General features: G+C 37.6%; 1 protein-coding gene across 1 annotated transcript in view; it reads left to right on the forward strand.

Annotated features, from left to right (window-relative positions):
* The window catches only part of Sema3c (semaphorin 3C), a 160,178-nt gene that overhangs the window by 127,411 nt on the left and 7,531 nt on the right, over nt 1-25,236 (forward strand). Inside the window, exons 12-15 of the mRNA XM_032907057.1 lie at nt 11,924-12,012; nt 14,868-14,909; nt 18,399-18,556; nt 24,137-24,204. Coding sequence (XP_032762948.1) covers nt 11,924-12,012; nt 14,868-14,909; nt 18,399-18,556; nt 24,137-24,204 — 357 coding nt within the window. The remainder of the gene's footprint in view (nt 1-11,923; nt 12,013-14,867; nt 14,910-18,398; nt 18,557-24,136; nt 24,205-25,236) is intronic.

Here is a 25,236-nt window from a genome sequence, read left to right on the forward strand (position 1 = left end):
ATAATTTACTAAAATGAAAATATATTTATAATCACTGAAAATAGTTATTTCACACATCAGAATATCTTCATATAAGCCATTCTTTGGAAATGCATTCCTTGAAAGGCAGAAAATGTCTCAGCTTATTTGACTGCCTAAAATATACATTGCTTACCATTATGTCTAAGTAAATAAATTAATTCTAACATTTCTGAAATATCTTATTATTATTACAATGGTGCTGGCTTTTCTCGGGTACATGAATAATTTACTTAACCATCATAAATTTTCTCTGACGAAGTATAAGAATATAGGCTTCATTGAGATGGAGAGATCACTTGGCCCTTAAAGGCTAGTCTCATAATCACAAACCTGAAGAAGATACTTTGTGGGTTCAGGAGACTTGATTTGGTATATTTAATATTGAAAACCCAGTTCCTGGACTAATGCATCAGGCAGAGTAGCTACCTTATAGAAATTACGTGGGTGAGTGAGAAAATGAGTTTTGTGTATTATCCAGCATTGGGTCAGACATCATTCTAGGGTCATGTAAAATTATTTTTGTATTGGCTGCAACAGATTCAGAATACAAATACCCAGCAACTAATTTCACATTCTAGACATTTATCTCCAAGTTCTTATTTTATTTAGCATAGATTATTTACATTTCTCTTTTACTAAGGTTAATTCCATTTTCATTTTCTCATTTGACTTTGAACAACACGTTTTATCCGCTCTTTGCTGGTGGGTGTTGCTGATGAATGGATAGAACACTGGCGTTGGCATTCCTTTGTGCAAACCATATCACACACTTAACCTCATCTAAATATTGTCACCAGGTTCTACATGTGAACCAGATGTACCTAGCAAGGTGACAGAGAAGACGAAGACAAAGTCTATGAAGTGGACTGGATTTTGGGGGATTGATTAACGGTGCTAAACTCTAACCTGTAAATTTCTTGTCTGCTATATTCTTTTTTGACATGGAAGTAACACTTTTTGTGATGAGGGAAGGCAGAACTTTACCTGACTTTTTAGAAGACCAATACATTTGTTAGAGATTATACCTGTATTCAAAATGGCTCACACATTTAACCAAACACACAGGAAAACCTGCCAAGATTCTTTTTGCGTCATTTGGATGGATTCTATGTATGGATTGATATATTTCAAGGGGTTCTGAGCATGCAAGAGCATAGAGTTCTCAGCAAGAGATGGAATGATTTGCCCTGGTTTGTACTTAATCACTGATATTTTTCTAGTTGGTTTGAGGTCAACTATAGTCAAACTTAATGACCGTGTTGTCTCTGATTAGTCCTTTTCACATAGGAGCATCAGGGCGTTTTGACCTTTCAGATGTTGATTTATGAAGTCTGTTGTCTGTGTTAGACATAAATTACCATGCTAGATTTTTGCTCTCACACGACTGCCAGCTTCCCGGGGACAGCCCTCGAAGTCCTTGTCCTAGAAGAACACCCAGCAACCTAGACCTATGATTCCTCATAGGCCTGTACTTGTCTGTCGTGGTGGGTGTTTGCATGGGAATCAGCTCTGGAAACAAAAAAACGATTGTTCTTGGTAAAGTTTAAATTTTAGAATATTACAGGAAATGTTTTTAGAGTGCAGTGGACATTAAAATAGAAATGTTTCGAGGCAGAACTTCTGAGCTAAGTACATGGGATTAAAATCGTATGTTTTACTTTTCAAATGTGCGCACTTAGCTTTCTTTCCCACTCACATTGCTGCAGAATATTGAACATGCAAATATCTTTTCCTCCTAGGTTCCTGAACTGGAGAAAAGGGCACATAATTAGGAAAAGGGTTCCCCATGTGTTGTTTAATGTTTCTGACCTTGAGAAGTGGGACATTTTTTTCAAAGTGTGACTGTGCTCAACACAAACTTGTGTCAGGAAGGAAGAAAGAAAGGAAGGAAGGAAGGAAGGAAGGAAGGAAGGAAGGAAGGAAGGAGGAAGGAAGGAAAGAAAGAAAGAAAGAAAGAAAGAAAGAAAGAAAGAAAGAAAGAAAGAAAGAAAGAGGGAGGAATGGTCCTTGTCAGTAGAAATGATAGAAGACATTGGAAGCAATGTCAGAAACGTAACCCTAATGTCCCTAGGGATGCAAGACCTGGTCATGTACAGAGGAACATAGAAGTCTCTAAACAACTACAAAACACAGGAAACCAGTTCTCCCCAGAACTTACAGAATGTGATGCTGAAGATATTGATTTTGGCACGCTGAGATCCATGTTGAGTTTCTAGTCACCATAATCCTAAGAGGAGCAATGTGTGCAATTCATAAACACGAAGTTGCTAATAACTGTTTATGTAGCAATTTAAAACTAATTCAATCAGCTTTTGAATTCTAGCTTAACTCGTTAAATGTAAACAACTTTAAAATGGTGATTAATCGAATTTTTCTGTTTTTTAAACTCTGAAAGGAAAGCCAACACTGACTAGTGCATAAAGATAATATCATATTTCAACTTAACTTCTTTCTAAATTTCTGAGATGCAGCGCAATAACAAACCGCAATGCCTTGTAATCACAGTGCTCCGTTGGCTGCTTTAAAGTAGACGGGTCACTTTCTCAATCTGATAAAACTGATTATCATACAATGCACACAGTCATGAAACTGAGGTTCTATCTGCTCGCATTTTCCTATTGTCTACAGGCAAAGTCACATGTTTCTCCATGATTTGAACGAGGAGGTGACTTATTGGAAGTTTACTTTAAATATTCCAACCAAATTTATATTCAATTTAAAGCATTTTATATTATGTTCTAATACATATTTTGCAAACATGCATATGTGTGCTTTCATGACATGGCATACATGTGGAAGTCTCAGAGAGATATTTGGTAGTTGCTTGTCCCCTCCACCCATGGATCCTGACTCAGTTGAGCAGTTACCACTCTCCACTCAGCCATTCAATCTACCCCATAATTCTAGTGCAGGAAGTACATTAAAATGGCCAAGAGAAAAGATAGCTATCTGTATAGCAAAGACATGAAAAGGTGCCTATATAAAATAGGAGTTTGATTTGGAGATCAAAAGGGATTATCTAAATTAAGAATTATGCAGAGGAAGAGATGAGATGATGACAGATTCATAGTCATCACACACACATGCACATATACATGTACACACACACACACTTGTGGCTTTGCAAATAGATGGAAAGGAACACCTTAGATCAATCAAAGCAATAAAAATCAACATTGGGAAATATGAATGTGCTTTTCAATGGTACATTTAACCTTTTTTATCTATTATCTATCAAAAACTAAGTTTTCCATCGAATCTATCACTAAATTTACATTGTAATATGTATTTTATATTATATTTAGGAAACACTATAATTTCAAAGTTTCACTGGAATAACACTGAGCCAACTAAATGAAATTCTTCCCTTTTATAAGTCTATAAACTGATAATTTGATGAAATAAATGGCTTGTTTAGGATTGTGGTGTCTTTGGAAATAGTAAATAAAGCTGAAGTCTACCCCACTTCAGACTGAAGTTTGAGTGAACTATCCAGACGGATAAGTCAAAGAGGGTGTTACTACAGAGACACTTCAGCAGCGAGTGCTGGGCTACAGATAGAGATGGGAGCCTCATTAGCCAAGTATGTGTTAGATGAATCCCTGACAGTGCTGGGGCCAAGCCTAGTCATAATTGTAAAGAAGTAACTGTGAGAGTTGCATGGATGAGTAAGAAAATGAAGAGAATTTCCTAATAAGAGTGAAGATTGATCATGAAGTAAGTGTAGACGCCAAAGAAATGATCTCATGGTGACCTTGAGAAAAGGCAGGGGCAGGCAGGAAGGAACTATGGAGGGACAAGATCGTTGAATGTCCTGGTTGCGTGCTAGTTTCCACATTATACAGCAGTGGCACTGAGGAGGGAATAACCATTCCTTTTATATATAGAAGGAACCAGACAGTAGGGAAAGGCCAGCAAGGGAAAGTTAATGGTGGGTCTGGATATGACCACAGAGAAACCAGGGCTTCCTTATCTATAAATCAAAAACAAGGTTGTTTCAAGCCATTGTGCAAATAATTTGGACTTCAAAGCTAAGGCATATAAGTGCACTGTACAATTAAAATAATGCTGGAAAGAGGTTCATTAGTGACCAATAGATTCATTAATTTCACAAGCGAAGTTCTTTCCCTAAGTAATATATAGGACTTAGTAGAAAGGCTGAGCTCAGTTCTGTGTTTAGAAATTTGTTGTTACATCTTGAGTGGGACCAGAAGAACCTTACAGAACACACTTGCATTACTTGTAGGAAGTATGTTTGTTTGAAATTTGAAGCTATTTCTAAATGTGCATGTGCTTTTGTGTGCACATCACATAGATGTCATGTGTTGTCCTCTATCATACTTCCATGATTTTATTTGAGGCAGAGTATATCACCGAACTCAAAACTCACCATCCAGCTAGCGCAATGGGCCAGTGAGTTTCAAAGATTCACTTGTCTTCCCTCACTAGCCAAGCTAGAGTTATAGATCCTTACAGCCTGGCAAAGAAGGAGGGGAAAGCAAGGGTAGGTTCATGAAAACAAAAGGAATAGCAAGAAAGAGAACAAAGAAAAGAAAGAGGAAGGTGATAAAAGAAAAAATAGAAAATAACTTCAGTGACAGATCATAGCGGGAGCTGTGAGTGGCAGTTTTGGAATTAAAGAACAAAGTACTGTTTTATAGGAAGATCAGATGTTGTGACAGGTGGAGAGACCAAGGAAAGAAAGCTCATTTATATAACTCTGTCTGGAGTTTACAAGGAAGGCTCCTACAACTTGTCTCCTTTGATCTCGAGTAGCCTGTTAGGCGTGTTGGGAAAATGTAATATCTTTCTTTTATAGACAAAGTAATTTTTAGGCCACGATTTTGGATTATATGGATAAGAACATGAGTTACTGATCACAGTTCAAGATGTGCTGTTAGCTAGGCTACTAGGCAAGCAGCTCTTTCATCACTGGCTGCTTACTACAAACAACCATTAGAGAGCAGAGCTGTGCTCATCACAGAACAAAGTTCTGGGAAGCTTGCCTTCCAACAACTGCTGTTGGGGAAACACAGCTGTGGTGTCCTTAATTAGCAGGCAACCTTAAGCCACTCACTCCTTTTCTGGGGTTGTACAAACTATGTCTTTTAGAACGTGGTCTGATTTCACTCTAGTTTTACTTGACCCAATCTCTTTTTTTGTTTGTTTGTTTGTTTGTTTGTATTAAGTTTTAAAGCTTACTATAAAAACATCTTTACAAAAGAAGAAAAAGAAATTACAGGGTATCATCCCTTATTTCAAACCAAAATGTTACCATCTAACCATATCAACCTAACTTTTCTTTGCTGGCAGTTAAAGAAATAAAAGTCTGCGAAAATTCCAGGGGAAGTATCAGACACAGCAGACAGAGTGAGCTGGAAAAGACAGGCTTACTCTGCTTTATTGATCTAGGTTACTGGGGTTTTGTTTGTTTGTTTGTTTCTTGTTTTGTTTTCTTTTGTTTTGAAGTTAGATCTAAATAAGGTCTTGCTTTTAAATATGATCTACTTAAATCTCAGTCTTTTGGGGAGACTAGGAATGTATCAACATGTTAATAAGGTCTGGGTGAGGCTAACATTTTGGCTTCCAAAAGCATTGCTTCCCTTTTTCCCTCCCCACAACTACAGAACCTCCCATATAGCATCTCTACTCTGCTCACAATGAAGTTACCCATCTCGTCTTCCCACAAAGTTCTGCCCAGATGCACTGTCTTCTTGTGCTCTGAATTCCAATATCTGCTCTAGAAAGAGTTTCTCATATGGTTTACCCATCCTTACAATGTTCTTCCCTGTAGGAAATTTCTGTCTTCCTTGACTCCTTGTGGCCATTGATCGTAAGTGCTCTTAATGAGGATGTTCCCACTCCTTCTTAAAAGGGGGAAAATAATATCCATAGGAGGAAGCAAAGTTTAGAGCAGCAACTGAAGGAACGGCCATTCAGAGCCTGCCCCACATGTGGCCCATATATATACAGCCACCAAAACTAGATAAGATTGATGAAGCTATAAAATGCATGCTGAAAGGGATCAGATACATATCTCTCCTGAGAGACATATCCAGAGCATGTCCAATACAAGAGGTCAATGCTAGCAGCAAACCACTGAACTGAGAACAAAACCCCCTTGGGGGGAATTAGAGGAAGGATTGAAAGAGTTGAAGGAGATTGCAACCCCATAAGAACAACAATGCCAACCAACCAGAGCTTCCAGGGACTAAACCACTATCAAAAGACTATACATGGACTAACCCAGGGCTCCAACTGCATATGTAGCAAAGAATAGCCTTGTTGGGGCACCAGTGGAAGGGGAAGTCCTTGGTCCTGCCAAGGTTGAACCCCCAGTGCAGGAAAATATGGAGTCGGGGGCAATAAGGGGGATACATGGGGGAATATCGTATGAGGGAGGGAGAGGGGATGGGGGCTTATGGACAGGAAACCTGGAAGGGGGATAACATTTGAAATGTAAGTAAAGAAATGTATCTAATAAAAATAAGAAAATTTTCCTATATTTCTTTTGAAAATATTTGAGATCACTCTCTTCTTATTGCCATATCTACTCCAGTTTTAACCAATAACAGTAATTTTACAGATTGGATATTCTTGTGAAATTTCATAATCATATGCTTGACTTTTTTAAGTTTCTGAAATTTGCTGATTATAGCTTTTCATAGAAAATTTTATTACATTACACATAAAGTATTTCATACACTAGTGGCAAATGTGTAATTTTAGCTTAATGTATACAAAATGGAAATAAAACTCCACAAATATAGATCAGAAATGATTTGTTAGTTCTCCTTATGAAAAATACAGGCAACTACAAAGAAGTCAAGTACATTTATGGCAAGTATACTGTTTGTCACTTGGGAGTCTCAACCACTTGAGCAGGCATGTTTCTCTGTAAAGTTTATACATATGTAGTACCTCTAACATGCCTTCTATGATTTAACATGGGAAACATCATCTGTATTTTTAGTAAACTCTGTAGGTGACTTTGGCTGTAGGTGATCTGAAGGCCACATGTTTGAAACTTTATATAATTGAACATGACTAGAGGTGCTAAGGAGCCAAATAAAATTAAATGCTGTCAGCAAGTGAACCTGAAAATCAATTAATTCTATGTTGTCTATTTATTCATAATGCAGAGAGGAATTTTAACTTTCTGAAAGGTTCTTCCCAGAGGTTCTTTTTTAATTTAGGTGTATACAATACGTGCACGGTTATATGACCCTAGAGTCTCACATCAACAAACTCTGGAAAAGAATGACAAGTTAGCTTTGATGGATGCTGCTGGCTCAAGTGTGTCCCCTTAAAAGGAGACACTTAAGATGCTGCTGATGGCCAAGGATGGAGTAGGGTCAGCACATGTGACGGGGGCTGATGAGAATGTCAACAGTTCTTCTATCACCTATCAGGACTGTGACAAGGACACTTGTCTCCCCCATTTTATTTTCACATTATAAAAGTAGTAACAAAAGAATACAGCAGCACTGAGTGGGTCGGTGATGAAGCAGAAAAATGACTTCCCCCTTTAATGGATGTTTAACCTGACTTTCAAAGAGGCAGCCACTTGATTAGATCCAGTTTTGCAAACTGCTGAAGCAGGGAGCCTAGTCACTCTTCCTTGATGTCCATAAAGCTTCCATTTGCCCGAGATTCTACAGCTTTGCCTCAGCTCTACCATTTTGTTCCTTCCATAAATGATTTGAGTCTGAAAATGATAGTAAGGGAGTGTGGGCATCTAACACACTTCTGTATTCCTTTCCAATGCTTGACTTTTTAAACAAATACTAGAACTCATAGCTATCACTACCTCAATTCAAAATATTCAAAAGGGAGACAATTCAAAATATTCTAAATGGAGCAAGACTGCATCGTACCTGAGTTGAATGATTGCTCATTAGTAAGCCCTCAGAATCACAACTCTGAGGATCATTTGTAGGGCATGACATAAAATAAAATTCAATGTCCCTTCCTAAAAAATAAACTAAGACTTTTAAGGAGGTGATAAAGGGCACTAAATCAACCTCGTGACCCCCCTGGAGCATAGGTGTTTAAGTGATGGGATCACACGAGGAAGAAGACAGCTTGACTGGAATTCTTTCATGAGTTAGCAACCACTGAGAGGGGAGGGACTAGACCTAATTAAGGAGGCAGAATTTCACCAATCCAATGGCAGGCACAGCTTGTTTCCAGGGAAACCTGGGGACTTCAGTTAAAATGCAACCAGGGGATAAATACCAATGATGACTCTGGTGACCTGCTGAGTAATGAGCCATGCTTCATCACTTGCTTGAAACAGCCAACACCTACTGCGTAATGCATGCAGACTGGTCTCCGCTGTTAGAGACAGAAGAGCGCTGGAAGGATTATTGCTGTGATCCTGTGTATTACAATTTCAAAGAAATCTAGATAGTATAAAAAACAGAATGAGAAAGAATGCTTATGTAGGGAAGTTTCTTTACATTTTGAGTAAACAAAAGGAAATTAAATAGCCAGTGTATATTAATGATTTTCTGTTATCTTGTATGTAAACTTACATTACAGAAATAACTTCTGAAGTTTGCCTTGGTTAATCACACATATTATCTGTGCTCTAATCTATTCAGGGATCTAGTATCTCTATAGTCTATATGAAGAGGCTAGATTCAATTAAAAACAGATAATTCAATATATCCATGGTTTGGTAGGTCAGATAAATAGAGGTAAAGTAGTTTCACCTGCTGAGGTGTGTACCAAACCAGACCTGGTTTTGAGTGATTTCTGTATTATTGTTTCTTTGTAAGAACTCAACCAAAATGGCCACACTCCTTACCCAGGCTTATTAGCACAACAAAAGACTTCCCATTTCAGAATTTAGACAGCAGAACTTCATTGCAGCATCTTGCAGCTCTGCCTTCTGTGTGGCTAGCTCGCCAAGTGGGTTTCATGTACTGTAGCTGGAATGACTCTAGCAAGGTTGTGTGGAAGAATTTAATACCCTGATGAAGGAGGCTCATGCTGTGGCCTAGTCCCAGGCCCTGAATTGTTTATTGGCCTACTCCTGTGTGAGGACAGAGGCGAGGATGCTGTTAGGGTAGGTCTCCATGGAGCTGGTGAACAGCAAAGGCTTCTTTTACCATGTAGATTGAGAGTGGAAGACATGTCCTTTCCAAAAGCTGCTTGTTGATATTAATACGAAGAGGGGAAATGGTTCAACATAAGTTGTAGTAGCAGACACCCACTGACTGGGTACACACAAGCCAAGTGAAGCTGGAGAAAAAAGTGAGAGACTGCACCACTGTAACTCTATTGTGGGTGTGACGCCTTTTTCAAAGGAAAAAAACATGGTTTTGTAATAGTGAAAAAAAGGAAAGCCATTCTCAGAACCCCTAAAAAGAAGATATCTGATAATCATATTTTCTTCAAAGGGAACGATACAGAGATGGCTTTATGTGGATGTCAGTACTGGGGAACTTTATGGCCATTCTGGAATGTATATCTCACAATGCCTAACATTTTAATGTGAACACTCGACTTAAAACCCATAAATTTCAGACCATGGACACTTGAGTCTATTTATCTTTTTATCTTTACAGTCCTACTGACTGGCGACCTTCGATAGTTTTTTACTGAGTCAATGAGTTTAAATGGATGGTAGATAAGCAGAATTTACTTTATTTTAACATGAGTTATACAGCCTGAGATACTGCGAATATATTTTCTGTGCACTTACCAGTACCAGATAGATTTTTCAAAATCTAAAATAGGAAAACCAACAGACATTTGATAATCTATGTTTTGTTTTGAATGAGTCACACACATATTCTTCACCATATTTTATAAGCCACTGTTATAGCTTTTCATACTATGGATAAATAGAGTATTACTACCAAAAGCTTTTTAGAAGAGACTGATCATTCATAAAACATTTGCTTTTATAGTACATTAACATATTAGAAAAAGGCAAGAGGCTTCTGACTCATCTGAAAACATGCAATTAATTGTCTTTTATATTAAAAGTGGATATTTTACATGTTTTGTAAACACACAGTATATATATATATATATGCGCCATTTCTTTGGTTGTCTCCACTGATCATTTTGATGGGTAGTCCTTTGAAAATAAGGAACATCTGTAGCCATGTTCATCCATTTTCCCTTACAACACATTTGTATAGCATCTCTGAAAGGTTCCTTACTGCAAATTTTCACTTCTATCATCCTCTAGAACAAAAATATCCCAAGTCATCATGTGGGATGATTCAAAGGGAGCTGCTCAGAGAAACAAAATAATGGAGGTTTGTAAATTGCACAAGGCATCTTCAGTACTTTGAAACCACCATTAACTTTTGATTGGCTTTACACAGTGCACTGCACTCACAGAATGACAGAATGACCTTTGAACCCTTCTAAAGTCACACTCTCATGTGCTGCACCTCTAGTGATTTCTCTAGCAAACACTGGGTGTTTCTGTTCTGTGTATCTTTTTGTAATGTTCTTCTTTTACAAACCATTCTACTGGTTTATACCATTTTGTAAGCCACGATTTTTTAAAATAAGAACATTTGTGAATCTTTTGATAAGGTTCATAAAATATGAATTGTAAGCACAGGTATAATTTTTTACATCAAAGTAACTCTTGTTTATAGACTGACAACCAATTTTAGGTATTAAGGTTTAACATTTATAGATTTCTAGTATTAATAACTAAATGGTTCATAGTTAGAAAATTCTTCAATAGTTTGCTTCTAAGTAGCTCGTCTTGTGAAGTTTCTCAATTAAACTTGCAAAAAACCATCTCATCTGTTGAGGATGGTGGATACTTGTAAATTATAAGTTCACAGTTACAATTGAAAATATTTACAATTTGATATTTATGATTCCATCTTTTGAATTATTTTAAGGGTAACTTATTTTAATTAGTACTTACATTTTCTTTACCAAATTAGTTATAGGTTTTGTTTATATTCTTGTTAAATCTCAACTAGTTTTCTCAGATCTAAATCCATACAACTGGTCAGGTAAAATAATCATATGCATAAAAGTGTCTGCATGATTTATAAAACAATCTGAGTTATAGATCTTAGTCTAGAAACGATTTATGTAAGCACCATTATTATCCAATATGTCTATGGGATACAAGAATATTTTATATTACTTTGGACCATGTAATTCCAAAATTTCCCTTATATCTTAAGAACACCTAAGAAATATTGCCAAATTATAAATAAAATCTTATCAGTATGATTACTTCATAATTTTTTAACCTAAAACACAATTGTTTTTCTCATTTCAACTGTATATTGTAATGGCAGTGAGACATTTTACCTTGTATAAACTGATAATCACCATTTGTTGTCCAGGACTTGTGACTTTGTGCTATTGTAATAGCTAACCATTTCTACTAGGACTTCCTCAAATAAGGAAACCCAAACAGATTAAATGTTAACAAAATGGTAGGAATATCACTTTATAATGCTATCTTGGAGAAGTAGGACCACTTCTAATGACTTAAAACTTTCTATTATATTTCAAAACCATATACCTGATGTACAACTTCTTTTACTGATTCATGTATAATTGTATAATTGTGTGTTTGTGTGTGCATGCCAATGTGCACACACATGTACACACATGTATGTGAGTACAGATTTCTGATTGACAACTTTTGATTTAAGATGTGTGGATGATGTTTATAAAGACATGTTTCCTCTTAGATGGCTATGACTTAACACCAAGTAAAATATAAGATTCCATATTTTCTTTTTAGTTTTATATAGTCTTAATTTAAATATATTGGATTAGACAGAAATGCCAGTGTGTTAGAAATGTTCAATCTGTTTGAGACTGGGCTCTTGTGTTAACCATATTCTGGGTTTGAAGGCACTGTTCTACAGCATCTCCCACTCTCTCTCCCATCTAGATCGGGGCACCGTGCAGAAGGTCGTAGTCCTTCCTACCAACAGCTCTGCTAGTGGGGAGCTCATTCTGGAGGAGCTGGAAGTCTTTAAGGTTTGGTCACTTCTTCTGTCCATCTCATCGCACCCATGATGACATCATTCCTTTACTCTAGCCAGTAAAAATAGCCAATAAAAGATTAAATAAGCAAATGTAATAAATTTTAAGAGTAGAAAAGCATCAGATAAAAGGAGAACTAGAGAACAAATATTTTTGCGAAGTATTTTCTTATACTTTAAGTTATCTCAACATAAAAGGCTGACATTTTTTACCAGCTATCATCACAACCCAAAGAAATTTGCTCATCATTATTTTTAAAAAATGAGTCCCTCTGGCCAAGGTCTAGGGGAGTCTGTAATGAAGGAGGCTTTATCATTTCCTTCACATGCCACTGTAACCCAAATGCCTTCACATTAGTGATTACAGATAAGCTTCCTCATAGCTTTGCAGCCAGTCATTTCAAGAAAAGCTGCTGCTGTTTGATTGCTTTCCACTCAAATACCATACCAGTTAAATAAAACTAATGCTCCTTCTTAGCACTTGAACCCTTATGTTCGGTCCATGCTTTGGATTTCATTGTATTGTTCTCCTTGAATCTTGGGTGCTTTAAAAGGAAATAGAAAAAAAAAAAAAGAGCACCAAGTGTACAATGGTGAATTTCACTTCATTAAGATCTCTCTGCCATTCAGGACACAGGCCCAGATACCCTTTCCTCCTTCATACCTTAGACAATCCCTCCGATGATAGGCTGGCCTCCAGTTTCTGACTGGCCTACCTCAATTTTCCAAGTGCTACAATAACAGCCTGAGGCCACCATACTGAGCTGCCTGTTCTTCAGGTATCTGGGAACCGACAGAACCAGTCTATGCTGGTCCTACCTAGCTGGTCCTACCTTCCTGGCCCTACCTTCCTGGCATGATCATTGCTCCTATATAAGGGTCTTTATCTGGAAACTTGGTGGAAAGCACAGCAAAAGAGTTGTAAAGAAAACTTAGTGAGGAATCCAGGCTTTCATAGGTCATTATTTACAGCTGTGACAATTAAGAGACATGGGATTCTGGAGACCAGAACCAGCCTCTGACTGAGGAGTTTACTCAGTAGTACCTCGGAACTCCCAGAAGTAGACTATCCTTTGCACACTTAGATGTTTTTCTTAGCTGACTTGACTCAAAACAGATTGTCTCATTAAGATCATTACTGTGCTTCCTGAAGCTATTGGTTTCATAAGCATCTAATTGCATAAGAAACAACACTGAAAGATTTTGCAATTAAATTTTACAATTGAACACTGTAACAACGAATGGAGTCTAATATGAGTTGGAGATTCTCCAACTACTATCCAGTGTGTTGTTAGACTTATAATTTTAATACTCGATTCTAATTTTCACTAGGTTCTTTGTGATCATCACAGTAAAACATATATTGACTGTATCTATCCCAGCAGGTTTTTGCCTGCTCGGCTTGTAGAGAAATAGAGTGTTTTACTGCATTAAATACCATTGTATTACATAGTATGCTTTTTTCCACGCAACCAACTAGTTGGTGTTTCCTGAAGATAACAAAAAGTTATGTAGTGCCAACACTTCATTTTTAATACTGAAGTATCTGTTTTGGTTATCTGGAAATGTTTAATGAAGTGAGTTTGAAACCCGTCTAAACATATATATTATGGAAAAGCCATCTAGTGAGAACGATGTATGGACAGTTACATGATTTGTTCTGTTGTTATCATCAAGAAAACAAAATTCCAAATGGAAATCCACAGTCAGTTACAATTCCTGTGTGGGGCATCATTTGAAAAGGTGTTTGGGCTTCCTTCCTGATGTCTCTGTGATTGTTGATAGAGCAGAGTGAAAGGCACTCTTGGCAAATGCAGTTGTTGTCTTTGGCATGTATTTTTGTCAAATTTTGAGATGAGGTAAAAATCACTGGGTGTGTATGATATATTATGATGGTCATGTAAGGATAAAATAGATTTAAGTAGAAAATACCCTTAGTTAAGTGTTATGTGGACATACTTCAGAGCTATCAGTGTAGCATTTAAAAAGAGTAGGCACAGTTATTCCACAACATAGAACTTCAACCTCCTTTGTCATCCTATATTCATGTGTCTGGTTCCTTTAAGCTGGAATTGAAGTGAGATAAAACTTTAGCAGGTGATTCAGTGACTGTAAATTGTCACATACGTTGCACATGTGTATGTGACTATGTGAGTGAGGTTAATGCAAGTCATGACCACTGAGAGTTCTTGATATCGCCATTTTCCATTCTAAATGTTTACAAATATATGCAGATCCAAAGGAAGTAGGATGGTGGGAATAACTGGATTTGGGAACTTCACCCTTCCTGAATTAATCCTGGATCAGCATCAGTATATCATAAATTCCGTTTTAAGTTTAAAATTAATTGATAATATTTAGGAAGTAAAGCTATTGAGCCTTCAGAAGGATTAGCATTGCAGTGAATCCTTTCACAAAAAGTCCCTTATAACTATATATATCTTTGTTCTTACCAATGAGAACTCTATAGCCTGGTTAAGCATACCAGTCTTTCCTAAATAACTTGAGAGGTGAATAGTAACATCTCATGTAGGGTTTTCCCTATCACAGTCTCCTCCTGCACACAGATCCAATGTTCAAGTCAATGTTCGAAATGCTTCTTTCAATGATCTGATTTTTCCATTTTCCTTTGAACGCTCATTGTAATTCATGTGCGATAATTGTATTGCTTTCAAGTTTAAACACGTTATACCAGTCTATCTGTAGTCCCAAAGAAGAAATACATGTTACAGAGAGTATAGGTACTGAAAGAAAATATAACTTTTGAATGTTTATACAAATAGAATTTTACATGCAAAACTCCTTCTAAAGATCAAATGAGCAAGTAATGTACCTTTTTGAATTTTTTAGAATCACGTTCCTATAACGACAATGAAAATCTCATCCAAAAAGGTAAGAAACATTTTATGTCATGTTCTATGCATGATAAAATATAACAAGGAAAGTATGTTTTTTAACTTCTGAAAGATCTGAGAGTTTTACTATTGACAAATAATCATCCAGAATCCTCTCTAATTTGACATAGACCTCACTGTCTGTTAGTGAAAACTGAATGTTTGTTTTTCGTCAAAGGTAATGAGAGCAGACCATATATGCAAAAGGCATTCCAACTTTTCATATATTCTATTTTCTGAACTATGATGATGTGTTCACTATAATAAAAATCAATATTCTAAAAGGAGTGAGCATAATATTTGGGCTACTGTAATTTCAAGACATCCTCAGGAGCTAGAGTGAATAATCCACTCATTTCTACTTTCCTGCCAGTATATCTTTAATATAACAGACACTATTATTTCCTATGGTTTATGTATGTCTACAAAACCCTTACTGTACACTATCTAAGGGATGTGGACTTGGAAAAGGATTAAGAGAGGGTAATTATCAAGAATTAAGTTAATGTAAATTTCTTAAACATGTAAATATTCAATGATCACAATGGCAATTCCAATTTTTCATGTCTGTGATGCACCCTGTTTCAATTCCCAAAGCCTCAGGAGCTACCCCACTACAGTCAGAATGAGTCATCTTTGCATTTATTTAATCTCAACTTGAATATAAGTTACAGGAAAGCTTAACTTTCCTGCCCTAAGTTTCTACATCTAGAAGGCAATGCCTTTCTCACAAATGATGTATGTGAGCCTAGAAGATGGCGCTAGCTAGTGCTGTCTCGAAGAACCTTTGGTTCTATTTTTCTTGGAACAGAGACTAAAGATGTTAGATGTTTGAACAACTGACTTTATAATTGCAGTGCTCTTTGCCATATCCAACATGCTAGACATGATGTGATACTCATGGTCAAAGTTCTGATCTTTTCACTTGACTGAGTTTTATGAGAACAAATAAATATGACATAATGGAGTTAAAGATCTCATCTGTAAAAATGTTTGCATGGTGCATAACAAACATTTTCCCAAGTAACAAGAAGTCATTTGTCATTTTGCTAATGTCCTATGGAGCTGATCTCAAGTCAGAATTGTCTTTGAAGCCAGCAGGGAAGCCCTTTGTTTATGATGGCTTAATGGGAAGAGACAATGTAGAAGCAAGATTCAAAGTCTTCACAGTCGTTTGCGCGGCCCCGTAGTCGTATATAAAATGTACGTCTCAACATCTTTATAGGTCGTTTGTTATGTTGGTTTTCAACATCTCATACTGCAGATGGTTTAAAATGTTTCGGTGAGGCAGTGAATGTCACAGCTAGGGTAATGACTTGATTTCCTGAACATCTTTGGCTTTGCTAAATACTTCATTGTGTTCTGAGGTGGGAAGACTAAAATTGGTAAAGAGAATGTTCTACTTGTTTAATTGTGAGTTTGTTACCTTTCCTAGTACTCAAATAATTTAATCATACATCTTGTACCTTTCTTTCAATTTACTCTTTGTATCTGGTTGTAAAAATACTGACATTACTAAAGAAATTAGTGTACATAGGATAAAAACACATTTTCCCTTTTTTCAAATAAATTAGGATCGTTAAATATTTTAATGATGATACTGGCAATTGCCTCTCTTCTTTAAATACATATTTAGTTAAGTAATAAACACTTCTGGAATAGAACTTAGAGGCCTCCTGCATAGCAACATTTTCAACCACTGAGCTACATCCCAAGCCTTCTTTTTTAACTTTTCATTTTGTGGCCAAGTCTCAGGAGTGCCTGGTGTGGCTTTCTGAAGTCACTCTCTGCAGCCAGGCAAGCCTTGAACTTGTCACACTTCTGATTTAACTGCCCAAGGAATTAGAACTATAGATCTCTGCCACAGGGACCAGTGGTAATCATTTATGTCCAGTGTTCCTGGGCGAATTATATTTTTTACTCTATTAGGGTACTAAAGATTGGTAGACAAAGAAGAAATTTTGAGTCATATTTAACTGTAAACTTTTATATTAGGGTCGGTCAGATGGCCTTTGTAAATAGCAAGGGGCGACCATGAGCAAGTAGGGAGAGGAGGATGGCTAGAATTCATGAATTACCACCATATCTCCAGGTGTAGTAACTTACACAAAGGATTATGGCACAGTGTGATAGAGAACAATACCCAGTGTCCTCTTCTGGCCTCTGCATGGGAACACAGGTGCACACACTGATTTTGTGTGTGTGTGTGTGTGTGTGTGTGTGACATACATGCATGTACAAACACAAACACATAACAAATAAGTACATTTTCAAATAATGTAAAAATAGTTTTAATAAGCAATGTATTGCTTCCAAAAACGTGTGGGGGTCTGGGGCATTGGGCTTTCCACAGTGATCTCTGGCCCAGCTAGGTGCTTGATTTGGGGTGAGGGGGAGAGAACTCAGACAGAGAGGGGGAACAGCTTTTGCTGCCTCCACTGTTGGTCCTTCTTTCCACCTCTTCGGTTGCTCTGACAGGGCCGAGTCAGAAGGCTGACTAACCAGCGAGGGGTGCTGGGGAGTTTCTGACAATGATTTCAGGAGAGCAGATCTTTTCCCCAGGCGGTGGTCTTACAGTTCTTATGACAGAAGCTCTCAGACGAGGAAATAATTCTTACGCACCTTTAATTCTTCTGAACACAGCACTTAAATACAGTTTTTGAATGGGTCAGTGTCTGACAGCAGGTACTTCCTTTTGGTTTGGCCTGAGAGCTTGGGAAGACCTCATCTACATATTTGGGGGCGTGGTCTTGCTTCTATGACTGATTTGTCTTGAGCCTATGTGACCTGTGGTCAAGTCCTCACTTGTAGAGGAGGGGCTTGGGGCATTGCCCTGCGTGACAGATCTGTCTCAAACCTTTCTGGGGGGGGGGGTTGTGGGGGCTGAGAAGGCCCTGATCTCCTGGGAGACTGGGAATACGCCCACTTCCTGCCATCCCTTTAGAGTCCCCAGGGATTGGACCTATCTCAACCAGGAATCAGAGTACCTTTCACAGCCCACCATCCTACAGACACTTATCCAAATGCTTTCATTTTAAATATGACTGATTATCTAGAACTTTTTTTTTCTTCTGAACAAAAATGCTTTCTATTTTGAAATTGACTTGTTCTGCTGGACTTGAATATTGTGAAAGCTTCCTTGTCATTTGCTAAGAGACAGTGGAAAAAAGAAAACATCTTAATTTAAAATCTGCAATAAATAGGCCAAATCTTAGAGAACAGTGGACCCCAATGTTTAAAACAGATTACCATTCTACATGGTATACTAAGAGGTATTTTTTTCTTTACAGAAAGTGGTAATGTTATAGGCATATTAATGTAGGAAAATTCTATTTATTTTGGCTATACTTTCTCTTTGCTTCTTGTTTTGAGTCTGTTTGAGTTTGTAAAGGAATCCATGGGTTTGTGGCTATATATTATAATATGTTCCTGCTGAAAGTCCTTTAACTTCTACATCTGAAATAAATCATCGTGATTCTTCTTATAGCAACAGTTGTATGTGAGCTCCAATGAGGGGATTTCCCAAGTCTCTCTGCATCGCTGCCATATCTACGGCACAGCCTGTGCAGACTGCTGCCTGGCAAGGGACCCATACTGTGCCTGGGATGGCCACTCCTGCTCTAGGTTCTACCCCACTGGGAAACGGTGAGTGCCAAACATGCATGTGAAAATACAGATGTACTCTGCAGAGCAGGGCAGATATGGACAGGTTCTATGGCCTGTTTCATTTTAAAACCCAGGGCAGAATGAAGCCATAGTTACCATTGCATACAGCCTTTCAGGGAAAGAGATGACATGCTTTATAACCTGAGGTTCTCTTCTTCTTCATGGAAAAGTTAGGCTCTAGGACCCATCAAACACAGGAGGTGGCATTTTAAGCTCTGCCTTCACACTGATCTGTGGCTCTATTGTGTCCTCCGTATGTCACTGTAGCCTTAAACCTCACCCTGCTAGGACTGCATATATATTGCTTAATTATCTTACAATTGAGCATTTGAACTTCGTGTAATTAGATTTATTTCTAAAGTTAGTGTTTTAAATAGAACTGCCTATGCCATTCTAGCCACAAGAATATGGTGTTAGCAAAGCTACCCATTTGTCTTCTTTTCAAAACCTAGCTGAACATGCTTCTTCCTAATTGAGTGGTCAGTGTATGAATGCTGGAAAGCAAAAGCATTCTAGGTGAGGTGGCCCCAGTCCCAGAAAAATATAAGCAAGTTGGAAGGTGTTTTCAGTGGAAACACTCATCAGATAGTGACATACACGCAAATCTCAGAGATAGTTGTGATTCCAAATATTTATAATATTTTTTATGATACGGGTTATTATAAGTGAGAGCATCAACACTGTTTAATTAGGGGCAGTGGAAGGAAGAAGATGACTACAGTCTTAAGAACCATTGAGCTGTCCAGGGAAGCATTGCAGGTTTTCAATTCTTTGTTATATTTTTATTATTTAAAACCATTTTTAGCTTTAAAAACACTTTGTTCATATCGTCTCCTCTCCCAGTCCTATCAGATCTTCTGTCCCACCCACCCAACTTTAAGTTTTCTCTCCAAAAACAAAAACTCAATACAACAATAAAATCCTCCAAAACCAAGAACACAAAATAAAACCAAACCCAAAAAGAAAACAGTGTAAGTATATGAAACACACACACACACACACACACACACACACACACACACACACACACACACACACAAACAATTTTGGAGACCGTTACAAATGACTTTTAAGCTGTACAAGACCCATGCTATTGTATTTTCACATGTCAAGGGCATCTTGTCCCTTTCTGTCTGTTAATTCATCAAATATTTATCTTGAAACAAATCCTTTTCAGGCACTGTTGTGGAATTATGAAAAACAACAACGAAAATCAAAAATCTGTGTTTGGGTATAAAATGGTCTCAAGAGAGAAGATAGACCCCAGATAGAAAAGGCACAAGGTCTCTGGATGGGAAAGTGAAAAGAGGGTTACATTACATGGGAAGCAGCTTCTGAAAGGCCAAGAGGATGCTCAGACAGGGCCATGTTTGTCACAGGAAAGTGAAAGCAGGGCAAAGAATGTGAGAAGGGCAGTGCCAAGACATCCTCTGGATAAATAGCACTCTAGAAGTATACTAGAGAACATTCGAGAGAAAACACCAAAGAGCATGGCAGCACTTGTACTCTATGAAAGCAGAAGGAAGGCTAGAAAGGGATACGTTTGCAATGTCAGGTAATAATGTCTGTATCAGCAATTTATCAGATCTCAGTCTTGTTGTTTGGAATGGAAGCAAAGATGACTGATGGACTTGGGGACACACACTAACACCATCTGACTCTAGTTGGCTGTTGCATTCATTGGCACATTGGCCTTGGAAGCAATTGGAACAGAGCAGGAAACCAAAGGATCCAGGAAGGCGTTACAAGGCCACATACATGGGGATGGCAGAGGTAGAGGTTGCAAAAGAGTGCTCTGAGTTTGTACACTCATAATCATTTTGTTGACGTATTCAGTGTGGGAGCTTAGAGAACTGGAGAGGTAAAAACAATTCCCAGTTTCTGAGAAGTAGACCAGTAGGAAATGCCTATGGTCTGAGAGTTAACCTCATGAAAGGAGCGAGGATGAGGGGACATTAAAGCACGTATGTCCGTGAGACACTCCAGCTAGGCTGTAGGCTAGAGAAAAAAATGTGAATCTGGAGTAGAGAGGAGTGGCGTAAACTGGATCCCCATTCTTTAAAAGAATGAGGCTGAGGAGGACTTCTCCTTTAACCCAGAAGTCTTGCTTCTATCCTCAAATACTCAATGTTCTTCCATGTTTATCACAGGGGTTAGGCAAGAGGTCCTTCGCTTCTGTCAATTTTCCTTCCCAAGCGGTTGTCTTTATTTGCATAGCCAAAGAGATCAGAACCTGGACAAGGCATATGAGGTACTCAAATTTTGAGCAGATTCTCAAATAAATTTGATTTTTGTAGCTACCAGTAGATTTTTCAACAATATTTGTCTTGCAGTTAAAATATTTTGAAAGTGTTCCCACAGCTTTTTGCTAGATGACACATTTTAACTTGTAAGAGCTCTGGATAACACCAGGGTTAGAGTCCCTGACCTTGTAACCAGATTTAATGCCAGACAAAACTGGCATATGACACTTTGTAAAGAACAGAGTGATGTGGGAATTATAAATTGCATCTAAACACCAGCCTATATGTAAGTCAGCCCCCGGTTTGTAATGTGTGACAGTGCAAGGGCAGAACTCCTTCCTTGCAAAGACTTTGTCCTAGGCCAACAGGAATCTTTACTTTTCACACAAACAATGCATCTCAGAAAAACTTTATTCCATACATATTTGTCACTCATTTTAGACATTTTAAACATTTTAGATGTCTCAATGTATGCTGACATGCACATCCAGTTACATTTTCTAAGATTGATACTGTAGCATGGTTTCATTTTGACTTTCAACTGGCACAAACCATAAATTTAGTCATGGCTCCTAATATACAAAGTATTCAAACTATCTTACATTGATTGCTCTTCCCATTGTGCTGAGTATTAAAACATACATTCTGGGCTGGAAAAAATGAAGTATCAACTATTTAAATAACTGTTTTGAGTATCTCAAATTCTATCACAAAAAGCTATAAAATACAAAACACACACAGACATGCGCACACAGACACAGACACATACACACACACACACACACAAACACGCACACAGGAAGAGAGAGAGACAGAGAGAGAGAGACAGAGAGAGAGAGACAGAGAGAGACAGAGAGAGACAGAGAGAGAGAGACAGAGAGAGAGAGAGAGAGAGAGACAGAGAGAGAGAGAGAGAGAGACAGAGAGAGAGAGAGAAAATGAGGATGAGCTTACCCATATTTCTTTTTGGCTAGTATAATAGAAGTTTCACTAAAAACATCTATATTCTTTAAATATTGCAAAATATTTTCAACTCATAAATGCTTGGGGAATGTAAAATGTGTTGGCAGAATGAATTGATGGAGTCTCTATTTTTGCTTATACATATTAAATGGTAGTTGTGGAAAAGACCATTTTTTTAAAATATTTTCAGTATTCACTTTCTTTTCTTATTGATGTTATCTGTCCTTATTCTCCTGGAATTATCTGGAATTATAGCAGACACTAGATAGATGAATTTATTGTAACTGAAGAAAAATTTACCTTTTACATACAAGCAGAGAAGTACAGTGACAGCCAAAGAACAAAATCCATACATTTACACAGCATTAAATATTGTCTAAATGATGTCTTCAAGTTGGAATAACTAGGTATATAGTAAACAATACATTTTTTCTCAATATTTGTGTGTATTATCTGGAATCCAGGCAGATAGTAAATGTAAGATAGGGTAATCAGTTCAATCTTTATAAACATCTTTTCTGTGAAAGTAGAAAATGATTTCATTGTTTATCCAAAAGAATTGAGAGTGATGAGGAAACATCAGCAAGCTGAGCCAAATCCCAAATCCGACATGTAATCTAATAGCACGCTCCCTACCAGCATGGCTCTGTTATGCGCCAGGAATGTTTTCAAGGGAACTGACACATCCCCAAGGCCCGCACTGATCTCATCATTTGAAAAGAGTTAGAACAGGGTTTTCCATTTGAATGTCTGCAAATTGGTGTGGCAAGTTCACTTTGCCTAGCTCGAGAGGTTGTGCACTGTGAACGGGTAACACCCCATTTATTGCTAACTACAGGGCCATAAATTTACACGCTATGAATGACATTGAATGTCTAGGAACTGAAAGTGACCGGGTCAGCCGTAAGAACACTCACAAAGTGTTGTTTTAGTGTATGTTCCCAGGAAGTACAACAGTAAACAATGCAAACGCATGGCAGGAACACTGGCCGGGGAGCCAGTCGAGAGTAGGGCACTGATTGAATTTCATTACATAAGAGCGAAGGCTATGTCCGCTATTCTGTGTGTGTGAGAGAGATACTATACACAGATATAATTTATAAATCGATATTTCTGTGAACATACTTGTGACTGTAAAGCGCCTACCCTTGTTGATAATTTTACATGGAGATTTTTAAATTGTGGGTGACTTGGTGACAAATATTGCTTTGTGTGTTTAATGATCAGTGTGTGCATTTTTATTTGTGCTAATCTTTCTCAGTATGCTATCATCAGGCCATCATTAGGGCTTAACACTTAATCAAATTAAACACTCTTCTCACTCTTAAACCATTTAGCTATGCATTCCTGATATTTTAAGTGGGGGTCCACATGACTTGCAGTGTTGGCTGTATGTAACCAGATGCTCTCTTCTCCATTATGAAGTTGAGATCAAAAGACCTACTGAACTTCAGATGCACACAATGAAATACACAATAACACGATTTATATAACGAATCTTTCACTGACAAGGGTTCCAGCATACACTTGCCAGGAACGGTTTCTCACTGACAGAAAAACCATTATAACCTATATATTTAATAATAACTGTTATTATCTTTAGCAAAAGACTATTGTTGTTAATAGGGTAAGGCATCATATCTATATCTGATTGTCAAAAAGTTATATATGTTCATATATCTTTAAATACGCGATTATACTCTAAAATGCATATATACTTGTGTGAGAAAATACTGCAAATATAAAAATATGTACATAAACAGTCTAGAAGTCACTGTACACATATACTCATTTTAGAAAACCTGAAAATCTTTATGTAAAAAGGTATTTTTCTTTGTATTTGACAGTCCTATTTATGTTTCCAAAGAGTTTGAAACATCCATAGACAACTGACTTTTTAATAAATACATGTTTAAATAAAAAGCATGTTTATTTGAGGAAGTCTTTTATAAGAAGAAAAATGTTAAGTTTATTGTTTAGATGTTTTCATTTTAGTGCATTTTGGGTTAATATCTGTGAAATAAAATTCGATACAATTGTTTAGACAATCTAGCATCAACTTGGGATTTTGTGGCTGTCTGCTCACAAATGATTCAAGGAGAGGGACTGACTAGATGTGAAGGAAACGTGGGTCCCACCCATCTATCACACAGGCACCCTGCATGGTCAGATACCTGGGTGGGATGAGATTCTCCTGTTTGCTTTCTAAATTAAAGTTTAGGCAATCAAAGAGCTGCCAAATTTCAACCGGGATATTTGTTTTTCCCCTCTCTCCCTCCTCAACCGGGATATTTTTAATGTAGCATAGTTGTCATTAATGCCAAATCTTTTAAATATTTTTCTGCACCTACAGAAGGAGCCGAAGACAAGACGTGAGACACGGGAATCCATTGACACAATGCCGAGGGTTCAATCTGAAAGGTATGAGATGAGAGGGAGCCAGCGTCAGTCAGGGTGCACAGTAGCAACATTCTGTACCTCATTTAGTAAGGGATCCTCACCCAGGTCATTCACTTAAGAATGTGTTGTCTATGTGTGTAAACCTCATGTGTGCTTACCTAATTGGTAAATTACTTCTTAATGGTAATTAGACTTGTGTTTTTTGTGCAAATACTGAACCACAAAACACAAAGGTTCTGGAGCAAGCAGCCACCCGCGTATGAGTGTGTAAGTGGATAGGTCTCTCATACAGATGGCCAACACAGATTTTCTTAGCGACTGATTTATTTCCGAAGCAAAAGTTTCACTTTGACATTGACTAACAACACAATAAACACTATTTTATTGAAGAAAATAGATGTAAGAAAACATTGACGACTTGAGTTATTTTAAACCGTAGACCTCTGTACTGTTTAGAATATTCACACTGCGAGACAATCTGCCAGGCAATGCACTGTCTTCCCAAACTTAAACACAAAATTTACTGACAATTCGCTAATTATTCCCTATCCTCTAGTGATTGCCAGGAGCCTTCCTACCTTCCTAAGAGTCTGCATGTTCTAGGTACTTTGTACCGTGGAATCATACAGGAGCCTCCTGCCTTGCTAAGAGTCTGAGTATTCTAGATCCTTTGTATGGTGGACTGGCACAGCATTGCGGTGTTTTGTGTCACTCTTTTAATGTTTTCAACCTCTTGAACGTGCATTTGATTTTTTCTTATTTATTTAACTTATTATATGTCCATTGTACATTTTGTTTATTTACTTATCCCTTTCTAGAGACATATACAGTTTTCAATTCCATAGATTCCGAGAAAAAAAACCTTCAGAGCTTTAGGCTGGAACTCAATCACATACCTGTGTCCCATTTGACAGTTAACCCAACCCCCCCCCCAACCGCCCCCTTTGTCCTGACAAAGAGAGGTCATTTTGTTTAACTATTCCTTGATCACTTCCCCTTTCCTCAAACAGCTCTTCCTCCTGGCTGCCAGGTGCTGCAGGCATCTGGGTTTAA

The sequence above is a fragment of the Rattus rattus genome, chromosome 6, assembly GCF_011064425.1.
Source record: "Rattus rattus isolate New Zealand chromosome 6, Rrattus_CSIRO_v1, whole genome shotgun sequence".
Lineage (NCBI taxonomy): Eukaryota > Metazoa > Chordata > Mammalia > Rodentia > Muridae > Rattus > Rattus rattus.